Genomic DNA, 27,546 nt, shown 5'->3' on the forward strand with positions numbered 1-27,546 from the left:
TTTATTTTCTCTTTATCTTTTTTCAATTATACCCTGTATGCGTTTTTCTGATCCTCATCTATACATATTAATAAAATAGGAGTGTCTGTTTGTAATATTCAGTACATATGTCAAAATATTTGTTTTTTACAATTTTTGTCTCTCTGTTCGTCTGTTTGTTCCGGCTTATCTCTGGAACGTCTGGACCGATTTTGACGGAGCTTTCACTGGTAGGTAACTGATATGACGAGGAGTAACTTAGGCTACATTTTTTTTTGGTTAACTCAAACGCGTACAAGGTCGCTGGCACAGCTACGAGTAGTAGTCAATAATTTTGCAGCATAGAAAGTCACTTGTACATCGCCATATATTGTGACTTAGGGTTCAATTCTCCTAAGAATCTACAAATAATCGAATTTTAAGTCGTTCAGCTATTTGCGAATACTTACAGATGCAAAGATTCAGTTGCGCTTCTGTCATCGGAATCGAATCTTAATCTATATAAAAGATCCTCTATAATGATAAAGCTAAGGTTAATCTTAACAATGTTCGAATTTTGGTCACAATAAAATCGGGAATATATCATTACTGCTATGAGTTAATAGAATCGCTTAAAACCCCTTCTATAAGATGGACTTTGATATCCTAAATATACAAGCGATCCGTTAAATTAAATAATTGGCCTGACCGAACGGTATCACAAAGTACATAGATTCAATTCGAGACTAACAATTTCATTAGATGACCCACCACGTAACATTTGAAATCTTTTTTTTTTATGGTGTAAGTTGGCGGACGAGCATATGGGCCACCTGATTGTAAGGGGTCACCATCACCCATAGACAATGACGCTGTAAGAAATATTAACTATTGCTTACATCATCAATGTACCACCAACTTTGGGAACTAAGATGTTATCTCGTTTGTTATTATATGTCGCTTGTGCCTGTAGTTACACTGGCTCACTCACCCTTCAAACCGGAACACAACAATACTAAGTACTGTTATTTGGCGGTAGAATAACTGATGAGTGGGTGGTACCTACCTTGCACAAAGCCCGGTGGTAGCACCAAGAAAAAAAAATTATTTGAGTTTCGGATAGACGATACTGCGTGTTAAACTAAGTCCATAAAATATAGGATAATAAACCGTTTAACACGAAAGGTGTTGAAAACGGCTAGGTTAACAAGGTAATGGGGTAATTTACAAATTGATGTATTTTATCGGTCGTCGAATAGTTCAAGGATATTTAAGTTGAGTGGCTTAGAAGGGCCTTTGAGTGGACTGGTCAATTTTTTCGTGCTGAATTTAAGAATGACATATTTACCTCCTAATTCTACTGGTTTGATCGATTCATAATACATTTTCCTGTAACGTTAATGATATTAGTCAAATAAAGTAAACGTAACTGGATAATACAAAAGAAATCTCTCAACCAAATTTTTATATTGATCTAAAAAAATGCCTAAATGCGATATTGGTGTTTCACTATCCTATTTAAATGATGTTTTCATTGAAACGACAGAAGCGCAATAAGACGTCATTATTTATTCTATGCGGCTTCTTTGTTATGATTGCAATAACTATTATAATTGATATGTTCTTATGATGTATACTTGTAACAAAAATAATATAAATTCAATTCAATTTTATATTAGAAGTAGTTGTTGTTGTAGTTGGTTATCATATTTTAGGCAAAAAATGTCCTTTCTTGGAGCTCAAGTTTGCTTCACACCAAATGTCATTAAATTCAGTTCATTGGTTGGGTCGTGAAACAGCGACAGACAGACAGAAATACTTTCGCATTTATAATATTAATATAGATAACGTAACATAATTATCAGATTTAGTTAGTAAATTATTATTTTTTAAGCTTTATCTCAAAATACTCTCAATCAAATATGCTTTCAATGTTATAACTTTTGAGTCGTCATAAAACTACTAGTGTAAATTCTATCGATAGAAATCAGCAAGAATTTCAGTATTTAGTATATATATTTAATTTCTCTAATGGACAACAAAAATTTCATGTCAATTGTTTTTATTTGAAAATAAATATATAAAGATGATTGGCGTTCATGGAAATTAATTTAACTTCATAATGTAAATGTATGTTAATTGTAAGAAAAATAATTATGAATGGAGTCGATTATTGAGTATAAAAAAAAAACAAATACCAATTTCAAATTTTGAATATATTCTTATATTGATTCCCATAATATAATACTTTCAATGAATGACTAACTAAAACTAACCAAGGACAAAGTGTTCATTATAAATCTAAGAATTCCTCATACTATTACTTCAAGTATTTAGTATTTCAAAAGGAAAAATGTAATTTTCGAATATTTTTCGAAATATTTTTTTAAGTCATACGCAGTCGTGAGATTATATTAGTATCGAGTGAACGAGGCTGTGCAGGTCTGTCGCAAATGGCTATCAGTGATCGTTCTCACGTTGCTGAATCATAAAGTGATCAGCTCATATTGAGTATGACTGTCTTCTGATTTATCGTTATGTTGTATGATTTGAATGCCGTTTATATTCAGATGATCTAGAGTAAGTTCGTATATTTAGAATTAGAATATTCTTGCAGTTACTGCGCATGCTCATTGGCGTTTTGTTAGAGAATATACTGTTTTTGAATGTTGATTACGAACACATATAGATGTTTTTTCTGTTAAGATACTCTTGATATTTTGATTTATTATGATATTTTATCGTCACAAGTAATTGAATTAAAGAAACGACATACTGTTTTTGTACACTAGCTGTACCCGCGACTTCGTAGGCCTTAAAACGTTGTGTTGTCTTAAAACGTTATTATTGTAGCCTATGTTACTCTTTGTAACATCAGCCTTCTGCCGGTGAAAGTCAGTCCTATTCTAGAGATTAGACGGAACAAACAAAAAACTATATATCTTTATTTTGGTATATGAGCCGTATACACATACATATGCATTTGGTAAAAAGCAGCTATTTTAAAATTACAAACAGACACTCCTATATTATTAAATGTAAAGATGTATTTTAAAATTGATATTTTTTTATTTAATTCGTATTCAAGTTCAATTAAGAGTTTCTCAGGCGTTAAAACTTTGAAGGGAGGTTATGAAATATATTACAGTTTTCGTTGTGAAATGGTAAGCGGACATATACAGCCTTCAAACTTCTATATCAAAATCAGTACTTGTTTTTCTTTCGTATACTATAAGCTAGCGTACAGCTCGAGTTAGTTGAAAGTAACAGTTGTTTTTGGCACTGGCGTGAAGGTATTTGCAATGTTATTATTACTAAATATATATCGATCATAACGTCAAACAAGAAGAAAAGTTAAAGCGTCAAAATTGTTCATTTGGAAAATGAGGTTGATGAGTCAAGTCAGTACTTGACTTTAAATCTCATTTACCGTTTACAATTTTGGTACTTCAGCTTTTTTTCTACTAACGATTTGATATTCTTTTGGTAATTCTCAAGGGAGATTGCCCATCTCCTCATATACATACATATACCTATTGCGCAAATGTTTTTGCCATCTAAAGTGCACTCTCTACTTCCTCTGGTTTGAAACCGGGATATCCAGCTCTTCTTTTACAGATTAGCCTCTATATACTGGATATTATAAAAGTAAAGTAAAGTAACAGCCTGTAAATTTCCCACTGCTGGGCTAATGGCCTCCTCTCCCATTAAGGAGAGGACTTGGAACATATTCCACGACGCTCCAATGCGGGTTGGCGGAATGCACTTGTGGCCGAATTTCAATGAAATAAGACACATGCAGGTTTACTCACGATGTTTTCCTTCACCGCCGAGCACGATATGAATTAACACAAATTAAGCACATATTTATAGTGGTGGTTGCCTGGTTTGAACCCGAAATCATCGGTTAAGAAGCACGTGTTCTGACCACTGGGCCATTTCGGCTATATAATTATGGGTAAATAGATCACTCAACTACAATCATCACCAAAAACTTGGCGCTGTAAGAAATATTAACCGTCCTTTACATCTCCAATGAGCCAGTGAGTTAGGAAACTAAAATGTTTCTCCTTGTGCTTGCTCATTTACCCTTTAAACTGGAATCTTAATCTAGAAAATCTGCTGATTGGGTGGTACCAGGTATCAAGTCATATTTTTAACAAAAGCAATTGATTTTGTCATACATCACTTTTAATGATACGTGTCACAAATCTGTAATCAGTATGAAATACATCATTTCTATGTACTTAGTATACTTATATGATTTTGAATTCTCAGAATACGGCGCACGGCGTCGTGGCGCCAACATTCCGAGTATTAGTCAAATAAACAAATGACAGAACTATTATCTACGATATCATAGTATAGAAGTTCCATTAGTGGGACAACCTATGACGTCATCATCGCATCTAGTTTGTAATCATTTAAAATAACATAACAAGGTGACTATCATCAACCACTACGACTTTTGATTCAGCATAAAAAACAACGATTTGTTTTAAAATAGCTTATGATTTAAAATATTATGTAACATCCTGTATGTGTATCCTTGTACTGTTCTAAGACCTCTTATTTTGGGGGTTAGGATCGGAGCTCATTCCCTCAGTCATTGCACATGTGTGCATAGTATGTATGCAAGTGTACATATATATGTGTTAGTGCATTTACGTCCAAATAGTACGTCTCAATATTTTCCTTCAATTTGCAGCGTAATGGAGAACAAGCCTTATTCTAGTTGTGTGACATTTGCAGACTGTTAATTAACTGCCAGTTTAGATACTAGTATTAATTAAGATGCGTGAGAAGAAACGTGTTAGGTGTAAACGTAACACCGTCTTGACCTTGGTTGACTCGAAAACAAATCTGAAATGTATAGATTTACGTGAGCTTCGTGGAATCCACCCGCTCACAATACGTTGACCTACGTTGTTTACATTATGTAAATAAAAATTGCATATAAACTAAATTTTTCACAGCTCTCTAGAAAATTTACAACCGTCTACATAGATTTACATGTCTATTTTATTTTTCTAGGTGTTTTCTTTGTAGACGGAAAACTTCTTTGATAATTAATACGTTGCTCAGGAAATTACTATTTAGTTTTATTAAACATCTAGGATTATTTTCTTCTATTTTTAAAGTAATAAACAAAATCTTATGAAACTCTTCAAACTTTTATATTTATATCTGGTAAGTGCTTTTAGAAACATCGTAACTAATTTCACTAACGTAAAATTATGTAGCCTTGTAATAAGAAGTGGTTTTCGTTATGTTTTTTTTTGTATATTAGCAACACAGAAGACAGCGTTATTATCATAATTATTAACTTTTTTATGGTATAGGTTGGTGGACGAGCATATGGGCCACTGGATGGTAAGTGGTCACCATCACCCAAAGACAATGACGCTGTAAGAAATATTAACGATTCTTTACATCGTTAATGTGCCACCAACCTTGGGAACTAAGATGTTATGTCCCTTGTGCCTGTAGTTACACTGGCTCACTCACCCTTCAAACCGGAACACAACAATACTGAGTACCGTTATTTGGCGGAAGAATAACTGATGAGTGGGTCCCAAAGCCCTACCACCAAGTAACTTTTAGACTAATGGAAAGCTTGATATTGAGGGTGTGTTGTTGTTGCAAAAATACATTTCTAGATTAACATAATTTATTTACTTTCTAAATTAAAAAAAAAAAATTAGATAACTAGCAACAGTGATTTTAATCGAAGATTGGCAGTACAAAATTAAGTTCAGTAAAATGCTCACTTTCATTATTTTGTTCATTAGAAGAAATACGCGAGTTTTATATATAACGTTTAATTTTTTTTTTGGCAGTGGCTGATCCACGTAGGATAGAAAAGAAATGAAGGAGGTCGATTGGTGTTCAAACTTTTTAGTAGCCCTTTATCGATGACATTGACATTGGACGTTTATGTACGAATAACTCGGAACTAATTAATTCGTATTGAGTTATCTATGTAAAGTAACCATAAACCTTAATTAAAGTCATAAAATAGCCATTAGTAGCTTAATGTGTGACATGCTTTGATTGAAATTGTGAAAAAAATGAATGATTTATGAATATAAAGTCATTTTAAGTTTTAAATGAACAAATGCTAGCAAAATACTATATCGGTTTTTGGTTGTAGTTCAAAATGGCTAATCCTAGTATTACAGAGTTTATTTTAACAAACTTCAAAAAAAGGTAATCGATTATATTATAAAATATAAGTAGAAATTAATTATATTTGAGTATGATGATTCAAGGTCTTGTTGAGACGATTATTTTATATGAACATAAATTTAGTATATTATTGTTGAAAGTCGTCGAAATTAAATGAAAATTATTTCTGAAAATTTTGGAACGGTACGGAACATAGTCCTCCTAATATTATATCAAGGATAAACATTTTTCATCTCAAAACGGAAATCCGTCTAGATTTACGTGCAAAAGTCTTTTTGCACATAGTTCTCGGTATGGATGAAAGGTTGTCAGTTTGTTTACTACACCGGAGTCTAGACAAGGGCGTTGTTTAGTCTAGACTCGAAAGATACACAGGAAGCGATGAAATTAAATATCAACGCTGGCCATCTCACATGACAAAGGTATCAAAATTAGTGCATCCGGTACGACTTAATTATTTTTTTTAACGCTATCAAAGAGGTTTTATATATAGTACATGTGTTTTATATATTCTATTAAATAATTATCCACTTGGAAGTCATTTTAATGGCTTTTTAAACTCAGTATAGTATTGCTGTGTTCTGATATAAAGATCGAGTAAATTTACAAGGGACATAATATCTCCCAAGGAAGGTGGCTTACGGTGACAATGTCTATAGGTAGTGGTGATTGCTTACCACCAGTATTGCCAGACTGCCTACAAATGCTATAAAAATATATTGTAGTATTTTAAATTCCCTTTATTTGATTTCCGTATTTACGACTCAATCTGTTTTGGAGTTACACTCTTTTTTTTAATCATCTATGAAATAATGAATTGTTGTAATTGATTTTGACTACAGTAAAAGAAAAGTTTGAGTCGGATCTTGCCATGAAACATTTTTAAAGATTTCTTTAAAATTTGTCACTTACTAAATGATGAAAACGCTAAAAAGGTTAATGCGTTTTCCTTACTTTTATATTTGTGCGTAGGAAGCATTAAATTCGTAGAAGTGAAATCGAATCTCTGTGTTATAGAATACACTCACTCAGTATATGATGTGATAAATAAAATTTGATATCTGCTTGATTTTTATATAAATTGAATATTGACTTAAATTGTTAAGAAAAATATGTTGTAAAATATATTTTTTTAGAACCATATTTAGCAGTGTTATGAAAGTAAATGTTATAAAATGTATATTTGAACTTTGATAAAGCTTTTGGTTTATAGATAATTTATAAGCAAATTAACAAAAAAAGTATATACCCTTTCATATATTTCGTAACGTCCTATAGTTGTATATATTTAATAGTTATGATGTTACAATTTATAATTATTTTAATAACATGTTCCTTATCTTAAGTTAAAGACTATAGCGGTGGATATCGTAAACAAAAAACATTAATATATTGTGATTTATCTGTGGGCACTAGTAGTACTTGTAGCCTATAAAGTAGCAAAGCTTTGAAATTATTCCTTCTGGATTTTAAGACTTTGCGTACGTTTGTTAGGACGTTGTCTGTCAATCTATAACAATTATTCAGTGTGGCTTTTAATGATTATATTCGCATCATTAGCTAAATTGAATTATTGCTTTCATAACCTGGTATAATATTAATATAATTAGTCAATTTTGTAATTATGTGAGAAATTGATTTTTATTAATTGATATTTCACGTTTGAAAAATTATATGGGTACATATACATGTAAATGACATATGTATTTAAATTACTAGATCGAGCAACACCAAAAATAATCGAACTTTTAAGTATGTTCGATTGTTGATTGTTGTTTAGTTGTATAGATATATATCTTTGTATGACAGTCTTGATACTTGCCAAATGTCATACTATTTGTTAGTGTGCGTGTACTAAGTGGACAATTGGTCACATTTTTTTTGATGTGTTCTTCATTTTGACATATAAATAATAATCAAAGTATGAAGTGTATCTTTATTTAAATGTCTCATTGATTTATTATTAAGAAATTCACGGTAGCAGTTCTGAGTATCATAATTGGTAGAGCGTACACTTTCTTGCTTTGGCAAGTAAGTAGTGCTGCTACTGATCCTACTCTCGGTTATATCAGATTATGACATTTATAGAATCGAAAATTACACTTTATCTCACTGAATTTTCCATGCATACGATTTGTGTTTACCATACTTGATCGACGATTAAGGAAAATGTTAGGAGGTCACAGTATTCAGTCAAAGGATTTACGTGCTTTCTATAGCAAATGTAACGTTGCTAATTTTTAAGATTGTTTGAACTCCAGACTTAGTGCTTATAAACTAGCCACTACACCAAGACGGTCATTGAAATAAAAATAGACCAATCAAAATAAAACCCTAGTTTTTCCTTAACACTCGATACGACTAGCAGGCACAAGGCGGGCAAATCAACAAGAAATATAGTTACAAATACAAAGTTGTAAATATATAAATATTAACGAGGTATTGAGAAACCACGATTTTTTACCCAAGTGTCAGTTTCTTATTGCATGGGCCATACTCTACGTGGCATGGCCGAGGTCAAGACATATTAGGTTATGACCAGGCTATGTGACGCGCCTGCGCAATGAAGCTCACATCTAGGCTAAGGGGAAGTCTTTGTATTTACTACTTATCGAGTATAATTTTAACGTCTTTACAATATTGATTTAAATATTATTGTAAAATTTATACACTCTTTTTATTTATTATTATATATTTATTAATTTACATTGGAGTATGTTTTTTTTGGACATATTGTTTTTTGTTTGCCTCTGTACTTGGTGTAGTTCATTGTAACATTCTATAACGTAATCAAATTAAATAAACATTTATTAGGATTTAATTTAAAAAATTGCATATACTTAGTAAATAAATGACAATTATTACTATAGTTACCTTTTAATTTAGTATGGAAAGATTACGTTATACAATCCACAAATGCCGAATTAACTTATCTGTGTTTTAGCCGAGTTTCGATCCACGACTTCACATATTTTTCGATGTACTTGAGTGCACAAACTTCCGTCTTTCAGACTCCAGACTATTATTGTGATTTTTTCGATCAAATAACCCAATAACTTTTTTCGACCCGACCTCGGTTTGAATCCGAGACTTCGGAATCAGCGGCATTATATCTCGGCACTAGACCAACGAGGCGGACAGCATTTTATATGGAACAACGTTACGTACAAACAAAAAAATGACGTTAAACAATTAAGCTATGATAAATTGTTCATATTTTAATAAAATATCAATATTAATCCTTATATGAATAGTACAAAGAAGGTACGCTATGCAGAATTGTTACTACGTATTCTATGTATAAGGCAAGGCATTTGTACTTTAGTCATATCTTTCCCGAGTTCTCAACGATATTTTCTCACACAACATGACATAACGAACTAAACATCTCATTTATAAACGGTCATTTAAATTATACGGTTCGTGAAAATGTGTTTTATCATTACACAGTATAAAACAAAGGCGCTTATCGCTGTCTATGCCTATGTATGCTTAGATCTTTAAAGTAACGCAACGGATTTTGATACGGTTTTTTTCAATAGATAGAGTGATGCAAGTGGATTGTTTTGTATCTAATACATGGACATTATAGTAAAGAAACACTTATAATTTCAGATGTTTCTAATGTGATGTCGAAAATAAAGAAATTTAGCATTGCACCCGTGTGAAGCCGGGATGGGTTCCAGCCAACTAGTATATTTTAAATCACACAAAAATACTATTTTCTTTAATTACATTGACTGTATTTAACAAGATTACTTAGGTAGATTATTATTTATATAAACTATATAATTATAGACTATAAATATAATAAATATATAACAGTATATCAAAGTCTCAATTATGTTTAATTTTTACTCAAATTAGTTTTTATTTGTATGAAAATTAAAATTAAATTTAATATGACATCCTCTCAAATGTGTTATAACCAACAACATTGGAACGGTTCGGTCGAAAAAGCTCCAATCCTGCTCTTCAAAGGGAGAGGATGCTTTAGCCCAGCGGTGGGGAATTTACAAACTATTACTTATTTGACTACTAATTTAAATATAAGTATTATACATTACTTAAATATCTGCGTATTCGTAAGAAAATTACAATCGATTATTTAATCTGAATTCAGTGCTATTCTGTTCTGAGTTCGCAATGAAGGCGCTTGCATCTCATTGGAGATGTAAGGGTTATTTCTTACGGTATAATAATCTGTGAACAGTGACCCATTCGCGAGTCTGCCTAACAATTTATAATTAAAAGATCAGTTATATATTTCTAAGATACGTCACACTTATTTATTACTAAGTTTGTAATTGGCTGAGGACGATATGTCACCAATTAATCTACTAGCGTTAATTTAATATGCATTTTTAACAAGGCTCAAGCTTAACTTGGATTAGGTGAGTGTGACTGGTGACTCGATATGTTTTGTAGGTCAAACGGAATATTCCTAAGCGATTTAGTTGCTGCATTGGTTTAGTGGACAGCTTACATGCAGATGCTGATCAATAATAATTCATTGCCAAAAAAAATCCTTTGTATAGGCCCGTCTGTACCTACTACCCATTCATCAGCAGTCTGCCACTAAACAGCAATTTAAACTAGTGGTGAGTTCTATTAGGGGGTCTAAGGTTAGTGGTGCATTGACGATGAAAATTTACTAAATCTCACAGCGCCCATGCCTATGGATGGTGACCACTTACCATCAGTTGACCAATTTGTCCATCCACCCACCTTGTAGCATATTGAAAATACTCTTCATGTAGATTTCATCTGTGCGTTTTAAACCAAATGTAATAAGTAGTTATTAATATGCCTTTGTGTTTATATAATGTTGTGCAATAAACTAATTTTCTTAATTAAGGTTATAACTTTGAAATTGCCCTTTATTCCGACCTTGGCTTTAAACCCCGGACCTTTCTAAGCACCACTAGACCTCTCCACATACGGCTCAATAATCGTTATCATCTAATATGGCTATAGCATCTTTTTATACCGACTAGTGTTCTGCCATACATTCGATCCCAGCCCGTTACAGGCCGACAAAGTTACGAATACATATGAAATTATTAAATTTCAACCTTAAGTGAATTAATATAAGGTTCAAATTTATAAAATATTAGAATTGTAGTAATTGTGCTGCAAGAACGGTTTGTTTTTAGGTTGTACGAAGCATCGAAGCCTGCCTCTGATTATATGGCGAAGAAATAGTATATGAATATCTATGCTGTGACTGCCATATAGGGCTATAAATTTCAAATCTTAGAGTCTATACAAAAAAAAAAAAACAATTATCCTTTCGTAAAATTGTCAATAGAAACCTATTGAACATTTGGAATCGTTTCACTATCGCGCCTCGGAAAGTTCGAAACGTAAGAAAAGTATTGAAAGTTTACATATGTTTGTGCACACACATCTGCTCTGTAATATCCCGAGCGCAGGTGCCAAGTCTTTGAGATCGGCCCGCCGTGGCTCGGATTCGCTCAGAAGGACAACATTATTTGTTTAACATGAAGATATGTTATACTAATAATCTCGCTGTCCCAGTTAGTGTTCCGGAAGGTCTGAATAGTATAACAGATAACAATACTGCGATAGAGCACTCCGATCTTTAGTTATTTGCAATAACGTCAATTACATTTTGAAGAAAAAATTCCACACATTTAAGTATTGACATTGATTATAAATGTATTTACCCTACTATGTCTTGAAAAATTTATATATGTATATAAGTACCATTGTATAATCACAAAATCTCATAGACTGTAACACCTACAAAAATGAAATTTGCCAGTGTGTTCCTTTATTAGGTGGAGACATCCGCTAAGAACGAATGATATGAAACTCCACCCCCAAAGGAGTGAAACTAGGGGTGAAGGTTTGTGTTTTATAAATTTCACGCTTGTAATGCCGCAAGTTTATATTATGTATTTTATAAGTCTATGACAGTGTAAACTAGTACAGTTTATAGAATTAAAATTGTCAATAAATTCAGAAATTTCTAGTTATTGTCTTTTTACTTTTTTAGCTTCTTTTTTTTATATCAATTAAAAACTCAGCTTTCATCAATTAAAAATTGAGCTTTAGCAAACACCAATCCGCATTGGAGCTGTGTTGCGGAATAAGATCTGAAAATTAGCACTCCAAAAAGAAATATAAATATTCTTATTATTATTCCATTTAATATTGACATCTATATTTGTTATTATATATTGATTTCTAACTTTATGTTACCTATATAATTTTACAAGGCTATTGAAATAAAATATATATTTATACCGTTAAATTAAAACACATTAATGATTCAATTTGTATGTTAGGCGCTTCAGAAATGTCTGATAAGTATAAAAAATTAGGTTAACTTTTAAAAAACTTGTAAAGTATCAACTTTAAAACTGTCAATCGTATCTCTTAAATTGACGTAAATGATTTCTTATCTGGCTTGAATTTAAATGACTTCTAATTAAAATAGACACATTCGCTTAAAATAGTATTATATAATAAAAAGTAAGGAAGTCAGTTCTTTCTTAGCCCTGACGTATTTATAATCAATTCTTCGTAAAAGCCGTTCAGTTTTTCAAATGAATTAAAGAGGTGGATCGTCGACGTATTTTATATTACGCATTAAAACCGTCTGAATACGAGGCGCGCTACTAAACTTTTTTCTTTAATATTGTCCAAAAGGAACCGTCGTGTCGAGTGATATGCGACACGTGGTACGCCCACAGCGAAACGTCACAAACGCCACGTTAATACACATCGCAAAATAAACTCTAACAGGTGAATTACAAGGTCGATATACGTTTGCCAGCAACACCGGTCTCTGAACTCTGAAAATAATATTTCAGTTTGGGCCACTGGCGTTACGTAACCAATGTTATAATTATAAAGTTAGGACGCGGTTGTAAGGAAGATGGCGATTCCAACTTTGGGGAATTGACTTGTTAAGTGGCCGCCTTGCAGTTTCCAATACATTTTTGCAACAATTTATATTAACATAGATATAAATATAAATAAATATAAATATGAGACAACATCACATACATTACTCTGATCCCAATGTAAGTAGCTGGAGCACTTGTGTTATGAAAATCAGAAGTAACGACGGTACCACAAACACCCAGACCAAAGACAACATAGAAAACTAATGGTAATCTACATCGACTCGGCCGGGAAACGAACCTCAGAGTGGCGTACCCATGAAAACCGGTGTACACACCACTCGACCATGGAGGTCGTCTAAATAATAACTAACTAAATAACTGTTCCCAATTTTAGTTTTTGTTGATCAGTCAATCGCTACAAACGTTTTCATAGGTATTAGATATACCCATATATGTGAAATATAAAATTCTGTGCGACATTGTTAGGTTCATGCAGGTTCAGGAGGGTTGATTTATAGAAGTCAGAAGATATTGACAAGAATATGTTCTAAATTTAAAATAAATATATGTAGTAGTAATAATTACTAAATATTTAAAATCTAGAAACGAAAGGAACTAAATGTCAGTAAGAATATATGACTTTAAGCATCTAAGTTATTCAAGTACTGTGTATCGCTCAAACATTACATCAACATCTCTAAAGGTTACAAAGTATATTGCGTGAATTAATTTAAGGTATTTATGTCAAAATCGTATGTAATCAAAGAATAGTTTTTTTGCATATGACTTATTTAACTGAAGCACATAAAAACATGTAACTTGATTTGAATGATGGCATCAAATATAATAGGTTGAGATCAAGTATCGCTCTTAACTCGTTTACGAAGCTTGGCTTCATCGCGGAACTCAGGACGAGTTAAATATTTAATTATCGTAATCGCACTGTTCAAAGACTGGATGATCTATGATAGCGCCATACATACAGACGTAATGACATTAATTTTCGAATCAATAGAAAAACATCGAGTCCTGTTATGGTGATGGCGCCATTCCGCCCGATCTGGCGGTGTCGATCTATGTGCTACGTGCGCTGGCTGTTATATGTACAGTCAGAGTAAGAAAACCTTCGTCACTTTTCAAATTCGTGTCTCTTATTACCTTTTGAATCTAAAACACTAAACTGACAACTGCATATAAAATTAAACTTACGTAGTATGATAACTTAGTTCAAAATAGTGTATCTTTGGACTACGTATAATTTTATATCAATATGAAATCTTTTTAATGGCGTAATTAGACATTCCAATTTTAAATTAGGTATGATATCTTCTACTGAATTGTCAAAATATGTCTGTCAGTATCATATATACTCGATCGAGAAAGCAGTATTATCGTTCATACTGAGCACACGATAATAGATCTTAAGGTGACGAACCTTTTCTTACCCCGACTGTACATTTATACATATGTATTGTGTATTTAATTTGGTTTCGAATTGTATATATCATTTAAAGCGTAACATGAACGAGACTTCGTATTATTTAATATTTATTTCAATACTAAAAGCAACTCATTACTGAGTAGGTTTTATTCGACGGGTTTTTTTATTTAGTTATTAAGACTACTGCTACTAGGCTATAATAACGTCATACTGGTTAGAACTTACTCCACCATGCCGCTCCATTGTTTTTGGTACTAACTAATGAAGATTTACAAATTTCGCGATGGTCGTCTTAACTGCCGAGCACGTGATGAATTATGAGCGTAATTTTAGGTTATGAAAAAGTCTTAATATTCTATATATATTTTAATCAGTAAGGAATATAAATTCAACAGAGAACAATCGACATTGAAGTAAACACTTACCCTTTATTGCTGATTAAAATATATTCCTTATTTGCAGTTAATTTAATATTAATGTATTACAATTAATTACATACGATTAATGGTATTTCTCAAGTACAAAAGGTCCTAAGGTGGATTCGATGTATAAATGATAGACAATATGGTTAATACAACTTTTATTCTGATTTCGATAAAGTCTCACTGAGTTTTTGTGTCCATACGCGAAGTTTTCTGAATTAGATAAGGTGATGCGCAGTGCGTTTCGACTAATTTTAAATGCTAACGATATCACGGGTAGGAATTATTTAAATAATCAAATCAAAATACTCTTTATTGTACACCAGTAAATAAATCACATATACAAGGTTAGATGAAAGATGTACAAGAGGCGTCCTTATCGCTGACACAGCGATCTCTTCCAGGCAACCTTAAGGTAGAGGAAAACAGATATAGAAAGAGGTAGGGGTGCACAGAGCAGATATAAACATAATAAATAAATACAGTGTAATATTAATATATTTAAAAAATATATATAATGTACAGTACCTGATATCTAATATGCATACATATATGTATCTACCTAATTAAATTAAAATTATAATATACAAAAATTAAATTAATGTGTCTGAAAATAATCTGTATTAATATTATAAAAATGAAAATAACTTTGTCTGTGAGTCGCTCTTTCACGAGCAAACCGCTGAACCAAATTTGATGAAATTTGGTATGAAGCAAACTTGAATTCCAAGAACGGACATAACACGCATAACAAATGACAATCAACACCTTATAATACGAGCGAAGCCGCGGGCGTCTACTAGTTGTATACATAAATAATGTTAATAGAGATTAAAAATTGTGCAAAAACTTTACAAATATGTTTCCGATGAAAATATATACTTTTGCCAATGTTCATATTTAGTATATACATTTTTCTTTTAATGATAAATTAAAATACAGTGAAATTAAAAAGTCAGTTCGTACGTCGGTTAGTTTTAATATTAAATAAAAAATACTTTACAAGTTCATAAAACATTTCTCGTATCTTTTAAATTTATCAGTGACATATCGAAGCGAAGTTAATATCGACCTTTAATCAAATTGGAAGTGATCCCGCCGTTTTGCGGTACTTTCTTTTAACATTATATTCGGTAGACATTTTCACTTATTCGACCGCACCTACCAATTAATTCTAAATGTCATATGAATTGGGTTTTTTTACGCTTGGCGCAATTTAAAGGAGCACGGCGGTTAGTAGGATGATTAACTCTTAACCCGACACGAAGAAAGTTCTTGCAGGACAAAATAGCTTAGGGCAATTTTCGATACACGTAATATCATTGTAAACTTTGAAAATCCGACCTATTATGAAGAACTATGGCTTATATTTTTCATGGGATTAACGTGGCGCTTAAATCATGATTTTGTGCCAACCAGTAGTAGCCATCCACAAAGTCATTCATAATCGTCATCAAATTATAAATAAATGGATATTGTTTGTTTCAACTTTAATTTCTATCGTCGATAATTAAATAAAGCTTTTCTTAAAACACTTGCTTAACCTGTAAGAAGCTTTCTGTTCTCAAAAGGGAGACTATTTGCCCAGTTATGGGACTTTACAAGGCTATTACAAATCATCTAGAAATAAACCACAACTCATTTTTTAAAACGTATCAAATCAACTACAAATCTACAGCTGTGCAGATCTAGACTACGGAAGCTAATTGTTTATTATCAACGCTTACAGTTACCTTATCTTAGCGTGCCACGCAATCGCCTATGACTTGTAATCATGCCCTCGACATTTGCAATGTGGTAAATTTTACCGAAATCGTCATCAGGCGGTCACAAGTTACACAATATCTCGTCCGTAGGTTATCATTTTCGTTCATTAAATTTATGAACGAGAATTAGAGCGATAAAGACATTTCCTTACCGATATTTTTGTATCCAGAATTAACATTTGATTGATTAACAGTAGGTATTAACGTGGGACGGATCGACCTGACTGTTTATGTTTAATTAGGTTAAGCGATGTTTTTATTCAAAGGTGTGTTTGAAGCTCGAGGAATTAATTATAGTTTTAATCAATTTAAGTACATTACATATTAAAAACGCTGGTCTTTCGTACGTTGGCTAGTGTTCATCTGATTATAATAATAGTAATAAATACATTGTTGACATAGAACAATATACCTAGATCAGGTACTGGCTAATCTAGCTAAACTTATTCAATAACCTGTATTTAGGATAATCAGTCTTCTTCCGAAAGAAGAGATAATCAAAATTTATTAGAAATATCACCTACATACGATGATGTAGTTTATATGCTGATACACCCCGTATCATAATAATAACTATCAACAGAAGTAGGTTTTAGAAGTATTGGTAGTTTAATAAATAAATTTTAAAAATATATTATTAATATTTACAATTTTTAATTACCACATTATTTTAAATTAATACTATTAAAATAAAAAAAAAATCCAAAGTAAGTTTATATTTTATACAAGGAAAATTGTATGAAAACTAACATCGATAAGAAAATACTCGACACCGTTCGCCTTGCAAGCCTTACCGTGTGAAAGGCCCTTACAGCCTCATTACGTATGGGTGGCCGCTAATGTCAGTCTACCTACCGCAGGATAACGGCTGATGATTGTACATATATCTCGATTATTATCAATTTATTGATATTTATCACGTTTTCTTAATTATAGTACCGGGGATTGAAAGAACTTCTCGACTTCGAAATTGACATACTTTTATATGAGATTTTGGAAAAAGATTTTTTTTTGCTTACAGTACTTAATTTTGTAAGTGTGTTGACAACCGTATTGTGATAAAATTCTTTACGCTGACATTTTAAGTAAGATACACTTTTCTTAACGACACGGTAATAAGTTGTAGTAAGGTCAAAAAATGTGTTTTAATTTTTTAACTTGGAAGCAAATAGACTACTTAGCGGTAATTCACTAATATCTCCGTCACACAATTACACTCATAAAGTTTTAGAAACAAACCAAGAATTTATATGAGATAGAATTGCTTTGAAAAGCACGTAAATCTATTTGTCTCACTCTCACTAATTCATTTCGGGCATGCAGGATAGCCGTCCTATTGTCTAAGAGTGAAAGAATACAGAGTGTACCTATATTTGTCTTATATGGAATAACTGAGTCCGAATGAGAAAGGGGGGATCTACAGGTCATAACAGTCTATTTAGCTACGGTCTGAAATTAATCATATTTCCCTCACGATCCTGTAAGTAACTATTTCTTGTTACACATCAAATTCGTTCAACTTACGTCTGTTTCCAATAAGACTTGCCTAGAGGAAATGGCTAATTAGCCGTAAGATTTCATGTACACACTAATTAGTTCATAGCATTATAGATTCACACAGTATTATTGCGTATAATTTTCGAAGATCATAAATACAATTATAAATTAACTAACAACTTTTAAGTCGAGTAATTATTCAGAAGTGTATGATATTATTGAACATGGTATGTTTTTCAATAGGAAAAACAAAGATCTACTTAAACTTTGGAATTACTTATCTATATTTCGTATGGGTGAAATAATAAGAAAACCTGGAACCCGATCGCAATGATATCTACTGAGTTCGGTCTACCAGATACCCAATCTAAAACAGCCAAAAAATTGTTCCAGCTTTTTTGGAAGAGTTTAGTTAAATGCACGTATAAAATAATTCAATATGTAAAGGTAGGTAATAGTAGTAGTAAGTTGAGAATACGTTACAGTGTAATAAAAAAAAATCTGAAGCGACATAATGGTACTACTGAGAATTTAAGTTTAAGCTTTAACCTGAAGTCTCATTTTCCAAAAAATATTGGCGTTTCCCAATTGATCTCTAAATATCAAAATTAATTATATTCTCAAACTTATTATAGTTGCGCAAATTAGTTATTAACTATTAAAACTCCTCAAAATCGAGTTACATAATTATAAAATAATTATATGTAAAGGTTATGTAAGTTTTGCAAATATCACGATTTTTGACATTAACGATTTCAGCATAATTGCCACTTGCCACAATTCAACGCGGTCGTAATTTACTTTGATCCTTATTCATATGGATATTAACATATTAAATAAAAAAAAGAATTATTTTAACAAGATCGATATTAAAAGGAATACATTCAAATTCATTTTGTTAAAAGGGGTGTACCTATTTTTGTAATATTTTAAAAATACAGACGATCTAATTGTGAATTGGGAGGTGGTACGTGGTAAGTGGTCCCCTACGCCCATGTATATTTGCACTGCATGGAATATAAACCACTCCTTCTAATACCAAATAATCGTGATAAAAAATTAGCAATTAAGTTAATCAAGGCCACGCTTAGTCCTTGGAGATTGACTAAAATATAAACAGACCACACCTGACAACGTCAATACTTCGACAATCTTGTGAAAAAAAGTTACATTGTCTCATTGCTGTAGTGATATTTGGTGGTAGATTAATTCATGGGGGATATAATTGTTTTGAATATATATAAAGATGGACGACCTCCGTGGTCGAGAAGTGTGTACACTAGTTTTCATGGGTACGTCACTCCATTCCCGGCCGATTCGATGCAGAAAAGTTCATAACGTTGAGATGTTAAAAATAATTAATATACGCGATTAAAATCCGTTTAAACTAGTTTTATTTCAATGTGTAATAATCGCGAAAATTTAAGACAACATTAAAAGTTCATAAGTTTTCTATGTTGTCTTGGGGCTGGGTGCTTGTGGTAGCGTCGTAATTTCTGATTTTCCATTACACATGTGCTTTAGCTACTTACATTGGAATCAGAGTAATGTATGTGATATTGTCCGATATTCATATTTATTTATTTATAAATCGCAATAAATCAACGCTGGTTAAAAGACGAGGCACTGTTATTTTTGCTGTGCTCTGAGAGATGGCATATAAAATTTAGTATTTAACATTCGTATAATGTAATTAATCAGCCTATATAGAGTGCCTTATTCCCGTTCGTCTCCGGCGGTTGGCACGGCAACGAGATCTTAATTTAAAGAATTGCATTTTACCGGAACATTATTTACTTGACGTGACTCAAATGTTTATTCATAGCACCGGGCTAGACGTAGGAAATTTCTAGTCGACTAATAAGAAAATTCACGCCATCTTGTCTGGGTGGTTACGTTTATTTTCGTTATTTAAATCATTTTGATACCTCGTCCACACAATGCGTTTGTACTGTATCGTCTGGGAACATTAACATTTTGTATAGCTTTATTTCAGATTGAAGGTTGAGTTAGTGTAATTACAGGACGAAATAAATTATATTGTAGTTAAGATATGTTTTGGCGAAGTTTTGGCGAAGTATTGACAATTGCATGGAAAGCCAGCTATGCAGGATATATTCTCAAGTTAGTGAGCAAACATAGGTTCATGATAAACTGAAACTGATCTCATACTCATAATAACATGGAAACAGTTTAGATGCAAGACTAATGGATTTAAATGGTCTCCGAGGCACAGGAGTATTTGCTTTCAAGTTGTTGAAGTCAAACTGTTACTGAGAATTTTTAGAAAAAAACAGAAAAGTCCAATTATTTTTATCAGCCTGACCTAGTATGAAGAAATAATCTATCGTCTTACTGGCCTTTATATTTGATCGTTATATATTTCTTCAAAATATGTATAAGTTTTTTTGGTAAGTAAGCACGTACGTAAATATTACATTTTACCTGTTGTTAACTAGCTTGCTTGTTCAGCTTCAAACGGGTACATCAAGAACAATTAAGGTCTCAGAAGCTTTCAGATGGCATATTTTTCCTACATCTTCAACAGTAGTGATTGTTTGTGATAACAAATAAATCAAAGTAGTGGATGCTTCTCTTAGAATCTTAGATATTTATCTCATCCACATCGGGCGAATATACACGTTTATTAATGTTTTCTGTTAAGAAATTCGCACTAGCTTCTCTAACAGCGTTAGTTACTAGGTACCATTATGCACCCAAAAGCTCATTTAGCCAACGTGCTAAATGAGCTATACGTTGGTATTGCGTCTGATCGATAGATATAATGGATTGCCGAAGAAAGACTACCCATTTGCTTCTGTCCAGTTTGCTAGTTTGAGATTTTACTCTGTTTCCGCATACGTTATATAATAGATAGTTCTATTATATTATTTCTGGTCCTCCTTGTTATTAGACAGTTGTAATTTTTCATCATGGCTAAGTAAAATCTTTCCGCAAAATAGTAATGGTAAATTTTGATTACCTAAAAATTTTCATGTCAGACCTTTAAAATATAAGCAAAGCAACTTCCAAGTTGGTCACAAATTTTTATATCTCATTGTTGTAAATGATATTTAATAACAAGCAAAGCGGTGAAACTATTACTGATAAATAACTTTAGGTATAAGAGTTGATGTAGTCCAGATCTGGTCATTTTTGTAGGAAGATATTTGAGAATGAGTGTATTTACATAAAAGTAACTACTGAGTTTTAATTTTGTGTATATTGATTTTGTAATTGATATCTTGATCCGTGATAAAGGTGAAATGCAATGAAATGCGCATGCGTTGGATGTTGTGCTGTCAAAAGTAGCAATTCTGCGATGAAGCAACGTATAGTAACAAGGTACAAAATCTCGGGAAAAGACAATAATTCATACTTTCTTTAGCAGTTTATTTTAGTAGTATTTATTGACCAACTGTATATAAAATGTTTTGTTCATGATTTTCCTAAACGCAAAGACATTTGCGTAGGTTAGTGCATTAATTTAATATACGTAGATATACGGTAAGTTTTAATTTGGATTGTTCAGCAGAGGTAATGAATATACATTACTGTATGCCTCAAATCTTTGTAATTACATCAATTAAATTAGCCGCAATTTGTATTTATGCGAGTCAACTTTTAGCCGTTTACACGCACGCGTTTATCTGTGCAAACGGGTTATAAGCTCGACGTGATACTCGAGCATGTAGCAGAGCTTTAATCGTAACACAAAAATACCAATCCGACGTTAGTGTCGGCCGGGAATTCCACGCGGCGAATATATGAGAATTCATAAATTAATGACCCATTCAAAAAACTATTTTAACTAAATTTCATCGCTGTTATATAATTTCAACATCCCAAACGTAGGGGATAGCGTTGTGAAATCGGTTTGTTTAATTATAAATCTAATGTTATTTATTGTGATGTTTTGGTTTTTAAAAATATTCATTCCATTTTAGTAAAATATACAAGGTATAAATAAATTGATCAATAGTATCTATATGACAAATAATAGGAAAGTGCAATTTTAAGTAATATCTGACTCTCAAATCGACAAGTGCTCGATTTTTGAATTGCGTGTTTAAAATCATTTAGCTTTTTGGTTATGGAACTTTACTAAATTTTCATACTTACAGAGGAATTTTGTTGTTTGTCCAAATTACCGATAATGGATATTCTTCGATTGATTAAATTGATATACATCTATTGATATTGTTTATTATATTTATAACGATATTAATAATGAAAAATGACGTGATTATTTTAAAACAATCTATATTAATATTATAAATGTGAAAAAACCTCTGTCTGTCAGTCTGTTTGTCGATCTTTCATGACCAAACCGCTGAACCGAATTTAATGAAATTTGATATGAATAAAACTTGAACTCCAAGATAGAACATAGGCATATTACAAACATACTTTTTGCCTAACATATGACAACCATCATTCTTAATCGGGAGCAAAGCCGCGGGCGACGACTAGTATAAAATAAAGAAGTATAAATTGAACGCATAAAATACTTTGTCGTTAGCAAGAATTATATTCGAAATTCTTTCTAAAACCATCATCAATACAAAACGTCAATTAAGAAAGATAGTTTAATAAAAAATGATTTATTTTATACTTCATCTAATTTTCTCTCCGATTCGATTTCAACCACTCGTACAAAACACATAATTAACCAGGAGGCAATGAATCGAGACTGTTATGTAGTGCGGATGCACGCGTTAATCACAAGGACGATCCAATACTCAACTCCAGCCATTGTTCGACGCCAACCATCGATGTCGAGTCGAATGGACATAGGTTAGACGATGAATAAAACCTACAATACATTATAAAATCGAAGGATTGGTATCGATTCGAATAAACAATATCTCAAATCCAAAATTGATGATTATACGATGATTATAAGACATGTAGCAAACAACTAATGAGAAGCTGCTGACTTAAATATTTGTCATGAGCATATAAAAATTTACTTAAGCTTAGTATTATGAAATAGAGTAAAGTTTCATTACCAAAGACACAACTTTCATTATCAAAGACTAAAGAAATAATTGTGTAAGCTGATGCTATATAAAATATTATAACAACGTACGTTAATATTTCTAATAGGACAGTAAAGTCGGCAGAGCGCGTCGAGTATAATGGTGAGCCGGCAACCCGTAACGCCGCCATTATGAAATAAAAGCTTTTAATAAGACGCCGTGTGACTTCTCGAATGAAGGTCGACCGCACCCATGGAGATAATGTTTGTATTGTCGCAATAATTAGTGATAGAATCACTATCAGAGCAAATATTACAGTTTTGTTCTTAGTTAACTTCATATGAAAATAATTCATTAATTTGTTATTGAAAAGGTAAGAGTACAGGTGTTCATCATACTGATCTTAATCAATTTATATTGTGCTGCTTTTTTTAACATACATTTGAGATATACTTAAAATTGTCTTTACTTAAAAACTGAAACTCTTTATTTTTAGTTTTAGTCAATATAAAAAATCCGACCAAATGGTAATTGATTAAGTTGAAAAGTGACATAGAAATGATTAAAATTCAAATCAGTAATGTTTTTTCTATCGCCTATTATCAAGTCAGTGATGACTAATCCGCAAATTAGTAATACCAAAGTTTGTTGACTCGCGTATTAAATGCCACCAGACGACTTGACGGTGTATTCTATTATTCGATAGACAACAATGCTAAAAATTCAAACATCGTAAACACATCCGATAATGTTTATGAAGAAGCCGAAAAAAACACAAACAAAGTTGAAATCGAAAGGAATCTTTGATGAGTACTCGATGCGTAAAAATTTGATAAACCGTGTAACCGGCCTGTGGATTGTACTGAGAAAGATTTAGAAGGCAATAATGAGAGAAAGAACATTAACAAAGGAAAAATGACGGATAACATCCAGATAGATAAACATTTTGAACAACCGAACGCCGAACGTAAACATCGCGGCAAGCGCCACTCTCCTACCGAAAACAGTTCGCTTATGAGTAATTAAACTTTAAAGAACTTTACAGGTTAGAAAAATATAACTAACCAGGATGACCCTGGAACATACTTTGAAAACGCATAAGTATATATAGTTGCAGTGTGTACTTACGGAGTTAGTAACATATTTGTTTTTTGTGTAGTTATAATTGTAACTTTGAATGTAAATGATAGTTAATCAATAGGGAAAAAGTTTTTGCTCGATTTGATCTAACGCATCTATCACATTGGATTCGCGGATTGCGGAGGCGTTTGATGGGATCGGATCCGTAGTTGGTGACGTCATGACACGCTCCAGTTCATACCTGTCGGTGCCTGTCTGTCAAATGTAGCGTAACGTCTCTTACGTGAACCCTGCGCTCAGTTTTTTTTTACACTTGTTCCGATATTTCCGGATCGTCTTAATTTTCTACGTCTGGTAATTCGTCACGATTAAATTTGTCTAACTTCTCGGTCTAAAGTAACTTATGTAAATTTTATAACTTAAATATTTTTCTTTATAATATTGTAAAATCTAGTTAAAAATGATCTATCTTGAGATATTTGTACTCGAAACTCAGTGTTTATAAATAAAATTTAAGGCCGACAATTATAAACACGTTAATAACTCAACAGTTAATTTTTTGCTTACGTATTACAATTTTGGTACGAGTAATTTTCTTAATTTATTCTTGATATCTCTTCTCAATTAATTTCTTTGAAATTTGCGACCTTACGGTATAATTGTTTTTTTTCTTTTGCAAAATTACAATTACAGTTTATTTCTTAATAGTCGTGAATCCATTTATGTTTCGTGAAGAATAATTATTTTCACGAGTTCAAAGCTCTTGACGTTGCGACGACTTTAATCTGTTTGCCCAAAACATTAACAAATATTGTATCAATTTCAGTAGCTTAGAATGTACCGTCAATAACTTTTGTAACATCATTATGTAACAATTATCTCATAATTAGCGTTATTGTTACAATTATCGTACTCCTAATGATTTAACGAAAGACACGCATAGTAACGTTACGATCTCATTTGAAAGGAATTATATGTTTCCTTATGCTTCTGACCGCGTATGAAGGGTGCATAAATGAGATCGAGCGAAATGCACACATTTAGTGGCTATGTTTTGCTACAGTGGCCACGCTCGACTATTTACACTGCACCTAAAATGGATTCCTAATGGCTACTTGTTCGTACGATACACCTGCCATAGCATATTTGTTAGCAGTTAAATTTATTGGTGTCTTTAACCATAGTGATATGTTACGCATTGTGCGGCCTCCTTTAGTTACAAATCTTAAATTTAAACCTAAATATCATATTCATCGAGCAGAGCTTTTCTATTTTAATATAAATGAAAATAATTTTGTTATCAATGTCTATGATCGCGAAACCGAATAATTGCGCGAGTTAAAATTAATATCTTCACAGACTCAAATCATATAAATATCTAATGTTAATGAGATAATCAAAGTAATCATGCAACAGCATAGAAGTTGATGTACAATCGAAGCTCGAGGAACCCAGTGACAAACGATACCTTCACGTGTTCGCATTCGAAGAGCTCAACTTCCATGCACTTAGAAAACACAAAGCACTCACTGTAACCAGCCTTGTAGACCGCGCGGATCCTCCTAATCAATTTGCCAGTCCTTCTGAGAGGGGGTCCGAGCGCCACCGCGGCGTGGCCTCTCCTCTCCGCGAACACGATATAGTTCTTTCGATTCTGTAGGGGCACTTCGAAACGTCCTGCACATTCGAGGGCCTCCTGCGGCAGCTTGAGGCGGATAATGGCATCCTCGCGGGGCCAGCGGCCCTGGCGGTGGAAGACACGGCGCACCTGCACGGTGGCGGCGTCCCTGGCGAGCGACTGCACGCGCACCTCGAAGGCGGCGGGGGCTCGGTAGGCGCGCCAGGCGACGTCCGCCCGCTCGCAGTAGAGGCGGCGCGGCGCCGCCAGGCTGCCAGCGAGGCACAGCAGGGCCCAGCAAAACGCCGCGCGCCCGCACGTCTTCATCGCGCCATCGCAGCGCTCGCGCGTCGCTCACTCGTGCGACCCTCGCACGTCGGCAGCCGGGGCGCGACTGGACCCGCCGCTGATTCACGCCCCGCCTACACCGAAATAGTCGCGACTCGCGGTACTGTGCAGTGTGCGGGCAGCGGGCACGCGCCGATTTATCTCGTGAGATGATTAATTTGCGAGCTCTCGATTGTAATTAGCGGTGGGTTAGCGCCTGATCGGGGTGCGCTCTGCGGGTGCCGGTGCCTTTATCCGTTACGAGTTACGAGACGTGTAACGATAGTTGATATCGTACTAGGTGTTTTTATTCGCGCGTCGTTATGTTTAATTTATGGCGTACTTATATTTATACCATTCAAGTGGGGCTTATCTTACGATATATTTTTTTTATTTACATTGTTTCATGATTGAGAGCAGTGTATAAATATAAATTTAAAATAAAAATTTTAAACTACAAAATATTTAATAAATGTTATTTCAAAATTCTTATGTACGAAGATTTTAAATTGTAGACTTATGTGCACAATATTATATTCATAAATATAATCGACATTATTAGTATGTTATTAGAAATAAAATAATAACGTATTTAGTCGCTGTTTGCTAATATTATATGAGTATGAGTATGAGCCATGAATCTGTGTAATCCAGATCCGGGTTGGCAGTTCTAAGAAGGAATATTTAGAAGCTATCTATTTTAAGTGAGATTGATGAGCTTCAAACTTTTAAAAATAACTTGGAAAAACTTTAAGTACTTTGATGAATTGAAATAGCATCGAAGATTTAATTTAAAAAATATATAAGTATATGAACACACAGATTTTTGACCTAAGAATATTTTTTTCTTTTATTTAAAAGTTTTTGGTTTTTAAATAATTTTATGTTTTTTCTACAGTTTTTATATGTTCACCGATCACAGAATAATTATATTATATGATAGGATGTTTATGTCTCGTTAGGGATGCTATCGATCAACTTAAGATAGCTCTTATTGTAATAATATTAAAGTAAATTTTCATTGTTACGGCATAAAACTCAGACGTCGTAGCGAAGGTTTTCGTGTAACTTTCTCGCGTAGCCGCGTCTACGGTACGTAGCGCGTAGAGTCGTAGCCTTATAAGTATTTATCGTAATTTTTGTACTAATTCAAAAATTGACATAAATGTAATATAAATAATATTATTAATAATTTTACAATTAATTGTTGTAAACTAATAACAATATTTTATAGTAACACTTGTTTCAGCGCTGTGAAACTTTCATTTCAAGGTCAACCAAATGCACTTTTTAAAACAAAATATTTTAACCATAAACATGCGTAATTACACTTTTTGTATTTGACAATTGCAAATGTTGGTAGTATTATATTGTTGCAGTATTATATT

The 27,546-nt window shown here is 32.8% G+C and overlaps 1 protein-coding gene across 2 annotated transcripts in view; it reads right to left on the minus strand.

Moving 5' to 3' along the window:
- The window catches only part of LOC124530526 (protein vein), a 67,206-nt gene extending 40,965 nt beyond the window's left edge, over nt 1-26,241 (minus strand). For both annotated transcript variants that reach the window (XM_047104715.1, XM_047104714.1), the window contains exon 1: nt 25,744-26,241. In XM_047104715.1, the coding sequence (XP_046960671.1) occupies nt 25,744-26,158 (415 nt within the window). In that variant the 5' untranslated portion in view covers nt 26,159-26,241. The remainder of the gene's footprint in view (nt 1-25,743) is intronic.
- Between the last annotated feature and the right edge of the window lie 1,305 nt (nt 26,242-27,546).

The sequence above is a fragment of the Vanessa cardui genome, chromosome 6 (genome assembly GCF_905220365.1).
Source record: "Vanessa cardui chromosome 6, ilVanCard2.1, whole genome shotgun sequence".
In the NCBI taxonomy this organism is placed as follows: domain Eukaryota; kingdom Metazoa; phylum Arthropoda; class Insecta; order Lepidoptera; family Nymphalidae; genus Vanessa; species Vanessa cardui.